At 47.2% G+C, this 17,633-nt stretch overlaps 1 protein-coding gene across 1 annotated transcript; it reads left to right on the forward strand.

Annotated features, from left to right (window-relative positions):
- Window positions 1-629: 629 nt before the first annotated feature.
- Window positions 630-1,734, forward strand: LOC146187917 (uncharacterized). Its single transcript, XM_084604951.1, has 3 exons — window positions 630-1,032; window positions 1,160-1,258; window positions 1,541-1,734. The coding sequence occupies exons 1-3, from the start codon at window positions 630-632 to the stop codon at window positions 1,732-1,734; spliced, it is 696 nt and encodes a 231-aa protein (XP_084461077.1).
- The last annotated feature ends 15,899 nt before the right edge of the window (window positions 1,735-17,633 follow it).

The raw sequence follows: 17,633 nt of genomic DNA on the forward strand, positions 1-17,633 counted from the left end.
AGCGCAGTCAGCCCAGTCACCGGACTTGCACGATGTAGCAGACTTTTCACCGAGTCTATTACCAGCGCAGGACAAGAGGGAGAAAATTGTAGAAAGTATCTGCCAAAATCTTCAGCTGCCTGATAGTTCCTGGAGCAAACTGAGATTTGCAGCATAACCGCATGTGGCTTCTTCGGCGTTTACGAGCAAAACGGAGAGGAGAGCGGTTACTTGCGGCTGCGAAAAGCGTTAACATTCCAAGAAGGCAGCCAGCTGGGGTCAGCGCTGTGCTGTGTCTATGTGCGAGCTTCAAAGCACTCGGAGCGCATCGTTAAATCTTCCACTGAAGCACAATCAGTCCTCGACGCTACGCACTCGCTCATGATCTGCACAGGTTGTGGACTAACACCAGCAAAATCAAGCATGTATCGTTTGCTGGCGCCCACTTTTCCCCCAAATACGCTCTCACAAGCGAAGTGCCAGGACCTTGTATCCACTGCAAATATTTAAAAAGGCTAGTTCAAAACCAGCACTCACGGAGGAAACTGCCACGTGCGGCAATAAGTCAGCTAAGAAATCATGCAAACCACGCCATCGCTTGCAAGCCGCACAAAAAAATGCTTCGCAACTCAACGAGGTTGATTGAAGCTATGAGGCAGGCAAACGAGCAAATGGGGGATAAAGTGCTCAGTGATCGTATCAAAGCACTGCCTCTGGAACAAGAAATGGCTATTAAGACCTGCTTCAAAGCTGCAACAAGAAAGTCGACATCCGGCATGTGTTATGAGAAAGAATGGATTCTTGAATGTGTGCTCTTACGTATGAGCAGCCCCAAACTATATGAACACCTGCGCGAACAGAAGATCTTAATCCTTCCCGGCCGAACCTGCCTACAGCGCTACGTTCAAAATTTTAAAAGTGGCTTTGGCTTCAGTGAAAGTGTGTTTAAGGCCATCACCGTGAAAACTAAGCATATGGACATCAATGCACGGCATGGTGGCATAGTGTTCGATGAAATGAAGTTATGCGAACACTTCAGCGTCAACGCTGCAGGTAAGCATAGTCACAGGTGCTCACTGGAGGTAATCGCTGCTACTTCTACCATAATATTTGGTACCTTGGTACCTCTACCATGGTATGCACTTTGTACTGCATAATCATGGAAACTTTGTAATTTCAGGTGCCGAAGGTTTTGTAGACCTAGGAAAGCATACACCTGAAGAGGAAAAAACTGTTCCTGCAGGTCATGGAATGGTGATGCTCTTCCAAACATTTCAAGGTCTGTAATTCTGTTTGTATTGACTTTTATCTGCTAACAGGCCTTGTGTGCCACTGTTTATTGTTATATATAAAGAGACGTCGTCTCGCGCCTTTCCTTTATTTACTACAGCTGTGTTATAAAAATATTGCGCTAGCCCCAGCTCTATAAAAAAAACAAGCAGAGACAAGGATTTGATTATGCTTGATTTACTAGGCATGCAGTGACACAAACTGGACATGGGAACAGTGTCGTTCTTAAATAAGTTTTCCATGATGCCTATGTGGGTTGTTTATTGTGCAGGTGACTGGACCCAAATACTCGCTGTGTTTATATCAAGAGGCAACATCAAAGCTGAAATGCTGTCAAAGGTTTTGCTGGAAGCAGTACTGCTGGCAGAACGAGCAGAACTGTTTGTTGATATCTTGACTTGTGACGGTGCTTCATGGAACCGCAGCATGTGGAGGTCATTTGGAATTGGCATTCAGCCTATTTAACATGGCACTTCAATACTGGAGTATATTTATCTAGACAAGACCTGATATGCATGCACCGTCCTGCTTGATATCAAAGTGAAAGAGTTGGCTCAAAATATCCTTCATTTCTCTGTCAGCATCATCAAGCCGTGTTACATACAAAACAAGACATCCTGTAGACCTTTCGAGAGAGCTCCACTTTTGCTCTGATTTCCCACATTTAGTCAAGTGTATGAGGAATGCATTTGTGGCCACTGGTTTCTCAACTCCAGATGGTCGTGCATGTATAGAACACATACAGCTGGCATGGGAAAAGGACAAAAGTCCTTTAACATTGAAAGCAATGCCACATATAACCAGTGCTCACATCGGACCCAACTTCTTCAAAAAAATGAAGGTGTTTAGCGAAGAAGTGATAAAATGTCTCTTTATACTGAAATCGCACCTCAAGCACTCTTCTGATTCGACTGCACCGACAGAAAAGCTTGTGAAGCGCATGAGTGGCCTCATATCCCTTCTAACCTCGAGGTTTCCAAGCAGTGGACTAAGGCCATCATCCCAGGGCGTTGCTAACCTTGAGGCTTTTCTCTACTTTCTAGATAAATGGGAAAATGTGGCAAAGAGCACCGGAGGTGGCTTTATCAGCAAAACTACTGCTGAAGGACTGCGTGTTACGATTCACAGTGTACTATCACTTTTGACATACCTGGAAGCTTTGGGTTTTATATATATGCTGACTTCAAGGCTAAGTCAGGACAAGTTGGAAAACTTGTTCGGCATTATCAGGCCATACTCGGGGGCAAATGATCACCCTAGCCCTGGACAGTTTCTTGTAACTGTTAACTGCCTCAGCTAGTATAACCTTGCCCGCCCGCCCAAATCAGGGAACAGTCCAGCCCAGCTTGTTAGCGCCCTTGTTAGTTCACCAACAGCTGAAAATAATTATACTTTTAGTATCCAGGACATAATTGAGGACATGCTGGAGGTTGGAAATGTTGATGATGCTGGCTCTGTGATTCAGCTGTGCCTCACTTCAGACCATGACAGTTATGTGGCTGAGACAAGTGAGAGCAGACTCATCTTTTACATGGCTGGTTATGTGGTCAGGAAGTTTAGTCGGAGAGTTTCTTGCTAGGATTGTGCTTCTGGCCTTACAGTCACCAGAGCAGTAGCTGAAGTCAATGCAGATAGCGTGTGCTTTTGTAAATTTGTAGAAGTGTTCTTTTGTAAATTCAGTTCAAGTTCCAGTTTTACCCTGTATATATATGTCATGCTGTAAATATATGCTCTACCATCATCACCTTCAAGTACGCCTCCTGGTCTTCCTTACGCCGAACTACATAACAGGAAGGGTTTAAAGAACCTTCCGAAAAGGAACGAACGACATAAATTCTACTGGCGTGACAATTGAAAAGTCCGTCAATTTCACATCTTGACGAGCACGCATGACGACAGCAAGCGACCGCGTGGGGATGTACCTGTCAGTACATCCCCACATAATATTCACTGCCGCGTTGACCCACTCTAACAACATGTCTCTTCGATTGAGAACGGAGCTCGTTTTATGGGCTTTCGTCTAAATGAGCGAGCCACTTCGCGTCGCCTCTAGTCTGATAGGTGAGTAAGTTATTGCGTGTTACGTTTTGCTTTTTACCGTGCACTTTAATGATTCAAAGCGTCTTTTCGAATTGCAGTGCTTCTGTTATTACAAGATTAGCGTTTTTTTTTTTTCATAAAGCGCTTCGCCGATAACATACACTGTCGTGTCACCCGGCAAAGAGCGCGAAACTTTTTCTCAATCCGGTTATGACATTTCTTTCTTCCGCTGCACGGTGCTATTACTTTGACAAAGGGTGTTCCAAGCGTCTACCGCGGATTCATCTTTTCTGGTAAAAGTTGGCCGACCTTCTGAGGTTAGAGTACCAAAGCTCTTTCCTTTTTCCCTTCTCTGTGCTTGCTTACAGTTCGCGCTTCCTGCCCAAATTGTTTGCAGGTGTTCAGGCCTTGTGGTAGTGGTAGGTGCTCATTAAAATAATAATCAAAAAGTCAGGAAAAGCATTAAAGTTGTCGGCCGCGGCAACTGTTATCTAAGATCTTAAGCACCCTAGCTGCGGCTGGCGGGAAAGAAAAGGGAGAGAGAGAAGTGAGGCTAGTGAGGACCATGAAGACATTCGTCGAAGCCAGAGCGGAAAAATACAGAGAGAAAAAATAGCTGCGAGAGAGAGAGAGAAAGAGGATCACTTTATTTATAAGCGTAATATTAAGCGCGAGGAGTTATCGTTTCGTAATATGCATTCGCTTGAATGTGCAAGTCTGTGTCTTTAGACTGACTGGGTGAGAGCCAGTACTTTCTTTTTATTTGTGTTTCTTTTTTAAAGTGGTCTCGCTTTTCAGCAGGTTCACGGTGGGCGGTCAATTGGCTGTTATTTGCGATAGTTATAATCTTGTTCTAATTTCGTTTTTGAAGGCTTATGTTGATTTCAGTGCCTTGCTTCAGCATTTGCGCGCGAGCTCCGTGGTGGGCAATGATGCTGGACGAGTTTAGTGAAATGGCTGGATTGCGTGAGCGAGAACGATTCCGTCAGATACATTGCAGCCCACTTGTGGAGTTTTCATGAACTTTGACACTCCAAAAGCGGGCAAGCTTGACTTCAGCGTTGCACTTACGAGTTGTAAAGTTTAATCCTCGCTTTCAGAATATGATCCGGTCATTATGTGATTTTGACAATGTTGTACTGTTTGAGGTTCTGGTTACTTAATGTTTTGTAAATGTTGGATGCGGACATTGGTCTGTTTGAGTGGGAGTGTAGACAAGTGGTGACCGCTGACTGTGTGCCTTGAGCTTGCTGCGGACCCAATCCACTCTGTGTGGGAAAACCGCACTGACAGCTGCGTGCGCCTCACCATCACCATCAAGCTGGCTTTTCCTCAATCTAATAGGCCTTGTTCCTGATCTATGAAACTCGAACAGTCGGAAAGTAGCGGATGACCATGCTGCTTTCCTAAATATGAACAGGAAAAGGAAAAGTAAAAAAAAGGAAAGCGAACTGCAACTAAGGACCAGGACAGCCGAAGAAGAAACGCAACGCAAATGTTTTAGGAGAAAGAAATAAACAGAGAAGAAAATGTTGCCGGGAAGGGTTCCAGGAAATTCTGGAAGAGTGGAGAGATTTTAATGAGATAGCGGGAAGTTGAGCGTAGAGAAATAGCGTCAATCAGTTCCTATATTGTAATCGGGTGCTGGGTTTCGCTGGTAAATTCGTGGTGGTGGTGGTGGTGAACTCTTTTATTGCGCCAAAAAACAGCGGACCAGTCAAAGGACCGGTTACGCTGACTTAGAAGAGGTCGGCGGGGATCCTTTGGGATGCCGCGGCCTCCACCGCGCGCTGGATAAGGCAGCGTTGGTCTGCTGCTGGCTCGGAAGTACACAAAAGAGACTCCAACGTCTCTGGGGTGTTTGAGTTGTCTGTGTTGTAATGTGTACAAGTCCACACCATGTGTATGAGTGTGGCCGGAGATGAGCAGTGTGTACACATGGGGGCTATCTGATCCGGAAAGATCCTGCTGTATAAGAGGGGGTGTGGGAAGCTGCCAGTTTGTAGTTTGCGCCACTGGAAGGCCTCGCGTCTTGTTAGATCGCGGTGTACTGGAGGATATGTGCACCTTTGGAGTCGGTAGTGCTGGAGTATGTCCGTGTAAGTGGCGAGTAGAAAAGCGCATGAGATATTAGTGTCAGCGGAAGCAGGGTGGCTGATCGGCTCGGCAGCTGAGACTCTCGGCTCGGCAGCTGAGATCTCGAGCGAGAGTGTGTGCCTGGGCGTTTCCGCTGAGCGACTTGTGGGCTGGAGCCCAAAGAAGTAAGCGAGATGTGGAAGAGGGTGCTGTAGAACGTAGAATGTGTAACGCCTGGCAAGAGATACGGCCAGCATCTTAATTGCGAATAGCCTGTTGAGAGTTACTGATGACGACTTTGGTATTAGGGTCAGCTAGCGCTAGCGCAATGGCAAACTTCCTCAGCTGCGGTGACTGTTTCTGCATTGCGAATGCTGCAGGCTGTGTACCAGCTGCGGTGAGGGGCGAGAGCGTATACCGTCACCATCGCTGGCCTCGATGGATGGTAAGAGGCGTCCGTATACATGACGTCCGGACGTCCGCTGAAGCGTTTCTCGAATTGACGAGCCCGGTCGGCCCGTCTCTCGGCTTGCATCTACAGGCCAACGGCAGCAACAACATCACGATCCAACGCATCGACCAGTCGGTTGTACAGATCGGACGCCTCCTTAAGCGAATCTTCAACATCATCATGGCATGCGAGAGTCCAACCTCCTGCGCCTCGTTCAAGCTTTCATCTGCTCAAGCATCACCTACTCTGGACCCTACTTACGTCTCACTCGTGCCGAAAACGAACGGCTAGAGGCGTCACTTCGAAAAGCATACAAGACGGCCCTAGGTCTTCCCTTGTCTACAGCTACCCATAAGCTCATGGCTCTCGGAATCTCCAATACCGTGAGCGAACTGATTGAGGCAACCCTCACCGCCCAGTATGAGCGGCTCTCACTCACACACGCTGGCCGAGCGGTACTGCAGCAAGTTGGGATCTCCCCGCCGAGATCGGCCCCAAGTTACGCTGAACTTACACCGGAATATCGCCTAAATCTCCGCATTCCTCCCATTTCCAAACGGTAAATTCGTGCTCCCTCCGGCTGCAAAGGCAGAGGCGGAAGGCTGCGGCAAAAATGTGACGTGTCACTTACGACGTGTGCGCCGGCAGCCGCATTTCGATGAAGACGTGTAAAAGGACTGTATCCTGCGTGATTTCTGTGCAGCCCATTACAGAAACGTTAGCTGTTCTGTGCTACGACAATCGTCCCAGCGACTGATATAGCGCCATGTCTTTCTCTCTCTCCCTGTTTTAAGGTATACGTTAATTGCTACCATGTGTCATTGTGGCGAGCTGCTGTTCTTCACGAACGATACAACCATGCGCGCTTGACATGATCTGGCAATGGTGGTGTTCCGCTCTGCCTCAGCAGTGAGCATGGTGTAAGATAGCTAGCGAATTATCCATGCACCACGCCCTGACGCTGCACGTGCCAGTGGTGTAGCTTTGGAACGCGCAGTCCCAAATATCAATACCATCATTGCTTGTTGGCTGAAGCGCCAACGAGAATGAAAAAAAATTAAATAAAACCTTCGATAAAAAAAGAGTGAACGCTGCAAACAGCTACAACAGTGAGGAGACTGTAATCTGCCTTATACCACGTCCGAGGATTCTCGGAAATGACCCTGTTTCTGTTCTTGGTTGACGTCCACGCGATAAACTTGTAATCATGCTAAACTATGTACAGAACACTAGCTGCGTATACGCGGTGGACACGTTCTATCAATCTCTCCCGCACGCAGATCACGCAAACCAGTCCACTGAAGGGCGGAAAAGGTGATGCCCACAACAGGGTTGTTCTCACTAACTGAACTGCATCGTCATTGTCATCCCTATTATAATCATCATCATCGGGTGCTTGACAAACGTGCTCCATCCCAATCTTACTCTTCTTGTTATTTCCTTTTCATGGTCCGGATCTGCGGTTACTACCTCTCCTAAGTAGACATATCCGCCTACTACTTCCAGTACTTCGCTACCTAATGTAAACTGCTGTTCCTTCCGAAGGCTGTTGAACATTACCTTAGTCTTCTGCATATTGATTTTCAAGCCTACCTTTCTACTTTTCCTATCTAGGTCATCAATCATTATTTGCAGTTCATCCCCCGAGTTGCATAGCAAGGCAATCTCATCAGCAAATTGCAGATTACTGAGGTATTCTCCATCTACCCTTATCCCTAACTGCTCCCATTCAAAGTCTCTGAATACTTCTAAGCAAGCTGTGAATAGTACTAGGGAGATTGCGTCTCCATGCCTAACACCTTTCTTTATCGGAATTTTGTTACTTTCCTTATGCAGAACTATGGTTGCTGTGCAGCCACTATCTATATCTTCCAGCACTTTCACGTACGGCTCGTCTACCCCCTGATTTCGCAATGCCTGCATCACCGCCGAGGTTTCAACTCAGTCAAATGCTTTTTCGTAATCAATGAATGCTATAGGTATAAGGGCTGGTTATATTCCGAGCAATTTGCTATCACCTGATTGATGGTATGGATATGATCGATAGTAGAGTACCGTTTTCGAAACCCTGCTTGATCCTTTGCTTGATTGCAGTCTAAGGTTGTCCCGATTCTATTAGCGATTGCCTTAATAAATACCTTATACGTAACAGACAGTAAGCTGATTGGTCTGTAATTTTTAAGGTACTTAGAGTCCCCTTTCTTATAAATGAGGATAATGTTTGCATTCTTCCATGGTTCCGGTACCATCGATGAAAACAGGCACTGCGTATACAGGGTGGCCAGTTTTTCTAGCACGATATCCGCCCCGTCCTTCAGCAAATCTGTATTTATCTGATCCTCTCCAGCTGATTTCCCCCCTTTTCATAGTTTCTAGTGCTTTCTTGACCTCGTCCTTCGTCACTGATGGAACGTCTGACTGTTTTTCCCTACCGCCAATCTCATTAAGGTCCTGAATACTTTGGCTACTGTATAGATCTGTATTGAACTCCTCGGCTACTTTGACTATCTTGTCCATATTCGTGATGGCGTTACCCGCCTTGTCCCTTATCGCATACATCTGGTTTTTGCCTATGCCCAATTTCTTTGCCGCTTTAAGGCTTCCCCCGTTCTTTACAGCATGCTCAATTTTCTCCATGTTATACTTCCTTATATCGGCCACCTTCCGCTTATTGATCAGCTTTGATATCTCGGCCAATTGGATCTGGTCTGTTGGATTGGAAGCTTTCAAACTCTGGCGTTTCTTAATCAAATCTTTGGTCTCCTTAGACAGCTTACCGGTATCCTCTCTAAGTACCCTACCGCCTACTTCTACCGCGCACTCAGTAATGATATCTCTGAAATTATTCTTCCTTGCTTCTAGGGTAATGTCGCCATCCTCGGTTAGAGCTGAATACCTATTCTGCAACGAAATCCCGAACTCTTCTGCCCTCCCCCTCACCGCTAATTCGTTTATGGGTTTCTTTCTTACTAATATGTTGCCTTCCATCCTCAGATTTAGGCTAATTCGGGACCTCACCTTCCTGTGGTCACTGCATCGCACTTTCCCGATTACCTCTACGTCTTGCATAATGGCGGGGGTTAAACACATTATGAAGTCGATTTCATTTTAGTCTCCCAGTTAGGAATTTTACATGTCCGTTTCCGGTTCTTCCGTTTGCTGAAGAAGGTATTTATGATTCGTAAGTTATTGCGCTCCGCAAACTCAACTAGTAATTCCTCCCTGCTATTCCCAGAACCAATGCCATAGTCACCTACTGCCTTGTCTCCTGCCTGCTTTTTCCCTACCTTGGCATTGAAGTCGCCCATTAGTACAGTATACTGCGTCTTTACTTTTCGCATTGCCGATTCTACATCTTCATAGAAGCTTTCAACTGCATGGTCATCATAACTACATGTAGGTGCATAGGCCTGTACAACTTTCAGTTTATACCGCATATTAAGCCTAATTACGATGCCTGCCACCCTCTCATTAATAATATAAAATTCATCTATATTACCCGCTATGTACTTATTGACAAGGAAACCTACTCCTAGTTGTCGCCTCTCTGGTAAACCTCGATAACACAGTACATGCCCATCCTTCAGTACAGTATATACCTCATTTGGCCTCCTAACCTCACTAAGCCCTATGACATCCCATTTCATACCCTCTAGTTCCTCTAACAGCAATGCTAAACTAGCTTCACTAGCTAGGGTTCTAGCATTAAATGTTCCCGGGGTCAGTTTCGAATGGCGGATATATATATATATATATATATATATATATATATATATATATATATATATATATATATATATATATATATATATATATATATATATATATATATATATTGTTACGGTGAAATAGCAAAGGTGTGTTTATTTACAGTTATGGCAATGGGACATGCCTACTAGCTCCCAGGCACCAACGCTTTCTCCTCTTCTTCTCCCAGACCAGCACAATCCTTCCTCGTCGTCATTGACGGGACATTTCCCCCCTCTAATGCCTAAGCTTTCTGGGCGTGTTTGTCAGTCGTGCGAGGCTGACAAGGCTTCAAGCGGGCAACATGGCATAGTTCAGTGTGGCAGACCGACGACCCGATGCTATCAGGCGGGCTATTGGGTCAGATATCAAAGCTGATCAATAAACTGAAGGTGGCCGATATAAGGAAGTATAACATGGAGAAAATTGAGCATGCTGTGAAGAACGGGGGAAGCCTTAAAGCGGCAAAGAAGAAATTGGGCATAGGCAAAAACCAGATGTATGCGATAAGTAGTGGGGCGAGAGGAGGAGGAAGCGGGCACAAGAAGGGCAAGTTCATACGTCACATCAGTCACTTGGCGCACCACCCGATAAGGGCCACTGTAGGGGGACAAAAGTTTCTCCGAGAGACCAATGCGGCGTGCAGGAGACTACAAAAGAACCAAGGACCCAGGGTCATAGGTTACGTGGCGATGTCGCCTATCGTAGGCAGACTTCTGAGATGTCTGAGAGGCGAGGAGCCGACTACAGGCTACTTGGCGCGCTTCAGTGGCTTGCGCAATGAAGTCACGTGCGTAGGTAGTTATGGGGCGGCCAGCAGGCGGAACCAACGTGTCTAAAGGTAAAGCGGGGTGCCTGCCAAAGCGCAGGAAGAAGGGTGAATAACCCGTCATGTCATGCTTAGAAGAGTTGTACGCAAAGGTCACATATGGCAGCGCTAGGTCCCAGTTGCGGTGATCAGGTGATACATACATAGATAACATGTCCGTAAGTGTGCAGTTGAAGCGTTCGGTAAGACCGTTGGTTTGGGGATGGTACGCGTTCGCGAGCTTATGCTTCGTAGAATATGAACGCATGATGTCTTCAACAACTCGGGACAAAAAGTAGCGACCGCGGTCGGTGATTAATTGACGAGGAGTGCCGTGATGGAGAATGACGCTGTGTAGAAGAATGTCAGCGACATCCGTAGCGCAGCTCGTGGGTAAAGCTCGGGTGGTGGCATAGCGTGTTGCATAATCGGTTGCCACTGCGATCCAGTTGTGACCCGACCGTGACGTCGGGAAGAGGCCAAGAAGGTCAAGCCCAACACGATAAAATGGTTCCAAGGCACGTCAATAGGTTGGAGGAAGCCAGCTGGTGACCGCGATGGTTTTTTCTTCCGCAGACACGTCTCACAGGCTGCGATGTAGTGCCGGATGCTCTGGTATAGTCCCGGCCAAAAAAAACGACGCCGTACCCGGTCGTATGTGCGAGACACACCAAAATGGCCAGCTGTGGGCAGGTCGTGGAGTTCTTGAATAACAGAGCAGCGGAGCTTTTTGGGAATCACCAACAGGAGGGGAGAACCGTCATTATGAAAGTTATGGCGGTAGAAGATACCATCCTGTACAACAAAAAGCTGGAGAGAAGAATGTGTTCTTCCAGATGCCAGGCCTTCAATGATGGCTCTTAAAGATGGGTCGTTGCACTGCTCGCCTGCTATGTTGGCGAGATTGGAAAGGGCGAAGACACAGGGAATCGCCTCTGCGTCGCCGAGATCAGGGGGCTCAACAGGATAGCGAGACAAACAATCGGCATCTTGATGAAGACGTCCCGACTTGTAAACGACGTTGTAGGAGTATTCTTGGCGCAAAGCCCACCGACCAAGACGGTCGGAGGGATCTCTCAAAGATGACAACCAACAAAGCGCGTGGTGGTCAGTGACAACTGAGAAAAAATGGCCGAATAAGTAAGGTCGGAATTTAGCGACAGCCCATACAAGGGCGAGACACTCGCGCTCAGTAATCGAACAATTGCGTTCCGCGTTGGAGAGAAGGCGGCTAGCATTTGCAATGACGCGGTCGTTGCCATGTTGGCGTTGAGCCAGCACTGCACCGATCGCATATCCGCAGGCGTCTGTTCGAACTTCCGTGGAAACTGAGGGATCGAAATGAGCCAAGACGGGGGAGACGTCAGTAAGCTTATAAGCGTTGAAAACGCAACTTGCTGATCAGGGCCCCACGTGAAAGCGGTGTCTTTCTTAAGTAGGTGGGGGAGGGGATGAGCGATACGGGCAAAATCTTTGATAAAGCGGCGGAAGTAAGAGCAGAGACCGACAAAGTTGCGCACATCCTTCGAAGACTAGGGACGCGGAAAGTCTTTGACGCCTTGAATTTTAGCCGGATCAGGTCGTACTCCAGAGGCGTCAAACATGTGTCCAAGAATGGTGCGTTGGCTGCGACCAAACTGGCATTTTGATGAATTGAGCTTAAGGCCGGCTGTACGGAATACATTGAGTATATTGAAAAGGCGTTCAAGGTGCGAAGGTCGACGAGAAAACGGCGACGTCGTCGAGGTAGCACAGGCAGGTTGTCCATTTAAATCCGCGAAGAAGGGAGTCCATCATTCGTTCAAAGGTCGCAGGTGCATTGCAGAGACTAAACGGCACGACTTTAAAGTGGTACAAGCCGTCTGGTGTGGCAAAGGCTGTTTTTTCACGGTCCTGCTCGTAAACAGCGATCTGCCAATACCCGGACCGTAAATCGATTGAAGAAAAGTATTTAGCTCCATGGAGGCAATCTAGGGCATCATCAATTCTGGGGAGATGGTACACATCCTTTTTAGTGATACTGTTGAGATGACGATAATCGACGCAAAAGCGCCAGCTGCCGTCTTTCTTTTTGACCAGAACGACTGGGGACGCCCAAGGGGTCGTGGAGGGTTCGATGATGTCTTGAGCGAGCATTTTGTCAACCTCCTTTTGTGTTACCTGGTGTTCAGCACCGGATACGCGATAAGGACGGCGATGAATAGGAGCAGTGTCGCCGGGGTATATGCGATGTTGCACAAGAGCAGTTCGAGACAATGGGCGCTGATCAAAATCAAAAATGTCTCTGTAAGATGCCAGCAGACGACAGAGTGCATGAGCTTGTGGAGGAGAAAGGTCGGGAGCGATCATCTTGGAGTAGTCTTGGAGATTGGATTCTTCAGATAAAGAGCAGTCAGAGGAGGGCGGTAAACCGGTAGTCACAGCAGAGAGATTACAGTCATTTACAGGACACAAAGTGGCGAGCGAGATGCCTTGCGGGAGTGGCTGGATTTGCGACGCAAAGTTCAGAACAGGGAGGCATGTTTGGTTCGCGGTCACTGTGACGACTGTATGAGCAAGGGCAGTGCGCCGGGTTAAGGGAGCATCAAGGGTAGGGGTACAGAACAAAACGTAATATAAGTTGCGGCTTCAGGTGGCAGGCGGACAAAGTCGACACTGCAAAGGCGGTGCAGAACACGAGAGGGTGGGTCAAAAATAGAGGGCAGGTCAAGTTCAACGACGCTGGTAGCAGTCTATGATGGCTGCATGGTCAGAAATAAATTCGAGGCCAAGAATGATGTCGTGAAGACAATGCTGCAGAACTCTGAAGAGGACGGTAGTATGGCGGCCAGAAATCGTTACGCGGGCGGTACAAAAGCCAATAGGGGACCCAAGCATCGCAGGGCGGCGCTGTGGGCGCCAGTGAACAGCGCCTTATCCGGCCAACGCCATGTAATTGGACGGGCAGAGTGAATAGCTTGCCTGTAGACTCGTGTCTTTGCAGCTTCTGCACGCGGAAGCAACTCGCTTTGCGCGCGCTCGCGCTGTTGAAAGCTGCTTGCGCGCGCGCGCGCCCTCACCCAGTCCTGACCGCAGTCTACTTGCTTTGCGCGCTCTTGCATTTCCCTACTGAAAGAAAGCTGTCTTGCGCGCGCTCTTCTGCTTCTAATTTTCAAACTCGCGCTTGGACGAAGTAGTGATTGAAGCGAGTGTGCAGCAATGTACACGCTTCGATGTGGTTTAAGAAAATAGCCGACAGCGGTGGCTATTTTCTCAGCACAAATGTCAAAAAGGGAGGGCTGTTAGTCAGCCATGTGCATTCTGTTGAGCAGATTATAGAAGATAAGCTGTTATTGTGACGACTAAGCGTGTGTCGTAGGTCAGCGACCACATCGCGTACGACGTGGGATTTGAAGCAAGTATTTAATTTTTATTATACCCATTTCATTAAGGCCCAGATTGTAAGGCGCATGCAACCATTCGATGCGCTGTTTGCTTTAATTTCGGAAGAGCTTGCAGATGTAATCTAGTTGGTGCCTATGAACTTAAAACAGATGCGTGGGTTCGTTCGCATCTTAGGTGCGCTTTTCCGTACATGCCGATATGTTAATTTATGATGCCGATTGACTTGCAATTGCATAATCAGAACATTTTATACGTAGCTTCCACCTGAATAGAATATGTGCATTCACATGTATACAAAGAAACATCAACTCTTCTGCTGCAAATGAAATATTTTCGAGCTTTAATTTTCGTGAATCCAATTCACCTCCTAATAACTGGTCCCGCACTTGATCGAGTACAATTTCAATTCCACAAAGTAAATGAGACAGTTATAGACAATATCTAGAAAAACACATTTTCGCTGCGTGGTTATTACTTCATTTTTCCTATAGCTGTTATAATGGTATCATCATCATCATCAGCCTGATTATACCCACTGCAGGGCGAAGGCCTCTCCCATATTTCTCCACTTAACCCGGTTCTGTGCTAGCTGCATCCACTTGACCCCTGCGAACTTCTTAATCTCATCCGCCCACCTAACTTTCTGCCGCCCCCTGCTACGCTTTCCCTCCCTTGGAATCCAGTTTGTTACCTCAGCGACCATCGGTTATCCTCTCTTCGCACTACATGTCCTGCCCATGTCCATTTCTTCTTCTTGATTTCTACTAGAATGTCGGTAAGTTGAGTTATTTCTCTGACCCACTCTGCACGCTTCCTATCTCTTAATGTTACCCCTACCATTTTTCGTTCCATAGCCCTCTGAGTTGTCCTCAACTTAAGTAGAACTCTCTTGGTTAGCCTCCACGTTTCAGCGCCATATGTGAGTACAGGTACGATGCAACTGTTGTATACTTTCCTCTTGAGCGATACCGGTAAGCTGCTAGTCATAATCTGCGAGTGCTTGCCAAATGCGCTCCATCCCAATCGTATTCTTCTTGTTATTTCCTTTTCGTGGTCCGGGTCTGCGGTTACTACCTGTCCTAAGTAGACATATTCGCCTACTACTTCCAGTATTTCGCTACCTAATGTAAACTGCTGTTCTTTCCCGAGGCTGTTGAACATTACCTTAGTCTTCTGCATATTGATTTTCAAGCCTAGCTTTCTACTTTTCCTGTCTAGGTCATCAATCATTATTTGCAGTTCATCCCCCGAGTTGCTTAGCAAGGCAATGTCATCAGCAAATCGCAGATTACTGAGGTATTCTCCATCTACCCTTATCCCTAACTGCTCCCATTCCAAGTCTCTGAATACTTCCTCTAAACAAGCTGTGAATAGTACTGGGGAGATTGTGTCTCCTTGCCTAACACCTCTCTTTATGGGAATTTTGTTACTTTCTTTATGCAGAACTATTGTTGCTGTGCAGCCGCTATATATATCTTCCAGCACTTTCACGTATGGCTCGCCTACCCCCTGATTTCGCAATGCCTGCATCACCGCCGAGGTTTCAACTGAGTCAAATGCTTTTTCGTAATCAATGAATGCTATGTATAAGGGCTGGTTATATTCCGAGCATTTTTCTATGACCTGATTGATGGTATGGATATGATCGATAGTAGAGTACCGTTTCCGAAACCCTGCTTGATCCTTTGCTTGATTGCAGTCTAATGTTGTCCAGATTCTATTAGCGATTACCTTAGTAAATACCTTATACGTAACAGACAGTAAGCTGATTGGTCTGTAATTTTTAAGGTCCTTAGAGTCCCCTTTCTTGTGAATGAGGATAATGTTTGCATTCTCCCATGGTTCCGGTACTGTCGATGACACCAGGCACTGCGTATACAGGGTGGCCAGTTTTTCTTGCACGATATCCCCCCCGTCCTTCAACAAATATGTAGTTATCTGATCTTCTCCAGCTGATATCCCCCTTTTCATGGTTTCTAATGCTTTCTTGACTTCTTCCTTCGTCACTGGTGGAAGTCTGACTGTTTTTCCTTACCGCCAATCTCATTACGGTCCTGACTACATTGGCTACTGCAGAGATCTGTATAGCACTCTTCGGCTACTTTGACTATCTTGTCCACATTCGTGATGACGTTGCCCACCTTGTCCCTTATCGCATACATCTGGTGTTTGCCTATGCCCAATTTCTTCTTTACCGCATTAAGGCTTCCCCCGTTCTTTACAGCATGCTCAATTTTCTCCATGTTATACTTCCTTATATCGGCCACCTTGCGCTTATTGGTTAGCTTTATCTCGGCCAATTCTACTCGATCTATTAGTTTGGAAGCTTTCATACTCTGGCGTTTCTTAATCAAATCTTTCGTCTCCTTAGACAGCTTACCGGTATCCTTTCTAACTATCCTGTGTATAACTATAATGGTATATAACTGCTTTATTCAATCACTCGCCCCGCCGCGGTGGCTCACGCGTTAGGTACTGCTGGTCATGGCGACGCGGGTTTGATCCCGGCCGTCGCTCGCTGGAGACGAACTACAAGGAGGTCTTTAGAAATATACGTTCCCGTTAATTAACCACAGAAGAGAGGAGGGGGGTGACATTTTTACAGGTTTCCAATACAGCGCCCCTCGTAACCTTGTCGCGCTGAGGTGTACGTTAAACACTACAAAACTAAACGAACATTTTCACTCAATTGTATCCTTGCTTACAGGTCATTTTATATATCCTGCCTTGGAGCTTCAGTATCTGCTTTCTAAAGAAGAACAATCTGCGTCTGAGCATGAGTTGCGAGGCAGCATATCCTTGTTCTCTTTTGTTAGTTTTGCTCCTTATGTCGTGGGTTCGAAATTAACCAAACGGCCAATCTCTGTTATGTGACATTTTTCTTTGCAGCTAGCATGGACATGACCTGAAAAGTGCTAGCTTGCGATTTCCCGTGCTAAGTGTACCAGCAAGGTAGGAATTCAGGGGCGCTGCAAGCATGTTGCTGCTGTGTGCTGTTTCATAAACTCCCATGAAGATGAGTCCTGCACAAGCCAGGCACAACAATGGGGCAAACCCAACGGCAAAAATCCGAAGCCCTCTTTAGACAGCATCTGGGCTTTAATGAAATGGGTATAATAAAAATGAAATGCTTGCCTCAAATCCCACGTCGTACACGACGTGGTCGCTGACCTGCGACACACACTTAGCATTCACGATAACAGCGTTGTCTTCTATTCTGCTCAACAGAATGCACATGGCTGGCTAACAGCTCTCCCTTTTTGACGTTTGCGCTGCGAAAATAGCCACCACTGTCATCTATTTTCTCAAAACCCCTTCGAAGCGTGTACATTGCTGCACACTCGCTTCAAACACGACTTCGTCCAAGCGCGAGTTTGAAAAGCAGAAGCAGGAGTGCGCGCGCGCGCGCAAGATAGCTTTCTTTCAGCACGAAAATCCAAGCGCGCGCAAAGCGAGTAGACTGCGGTCAGGGCGCGCGCGGGAGCAAACAGCTTTCAACAACGCGAGCTGCTTCCGCGTGCAGAAGCCGCAAAGGCACGAAAGTCTACAGGTGAGCTGTTGCGACCGCCAGCAACACAACAATACACTTCCCCACATTTCGAGCGTCGCGGAACCACTCCAACCATGTTTTAAACTCAGCTGTGACACCTGTTTGCATGCCTACGAAGCCACGGCGGCGGGCCGGCGCGAGCACTCACAAAGAGAGGTAACGCGGGCGACGCGAGCAGCACACGAAGCCGCCGAAACACGTTTGGTCAAACGCCGCATCAGCGCCGCGCCCAACCAATGCTTCAAAATTTTGACGCTTGCGGAGGAGCGCGCGCTGCAGTCGCGCAGCCAAACTTGAGGTTGGGTTCC

The sequence above is a fragment of the Amblyomma maculatum genome, chromosome 5 (assembly GCF_055883805.1).
Source record: "Amblyomma maculatum isolate TAMU_Amacu chromosome 5, ASM5588380v1, whole genome shotgun sequence".
Lineage (NCBI taxonomy): Eukaryota > Metazoa > Arthropoda > Arachnida > Ixodida > Ixodidae > Amblyomma > Amblyomma maculatum.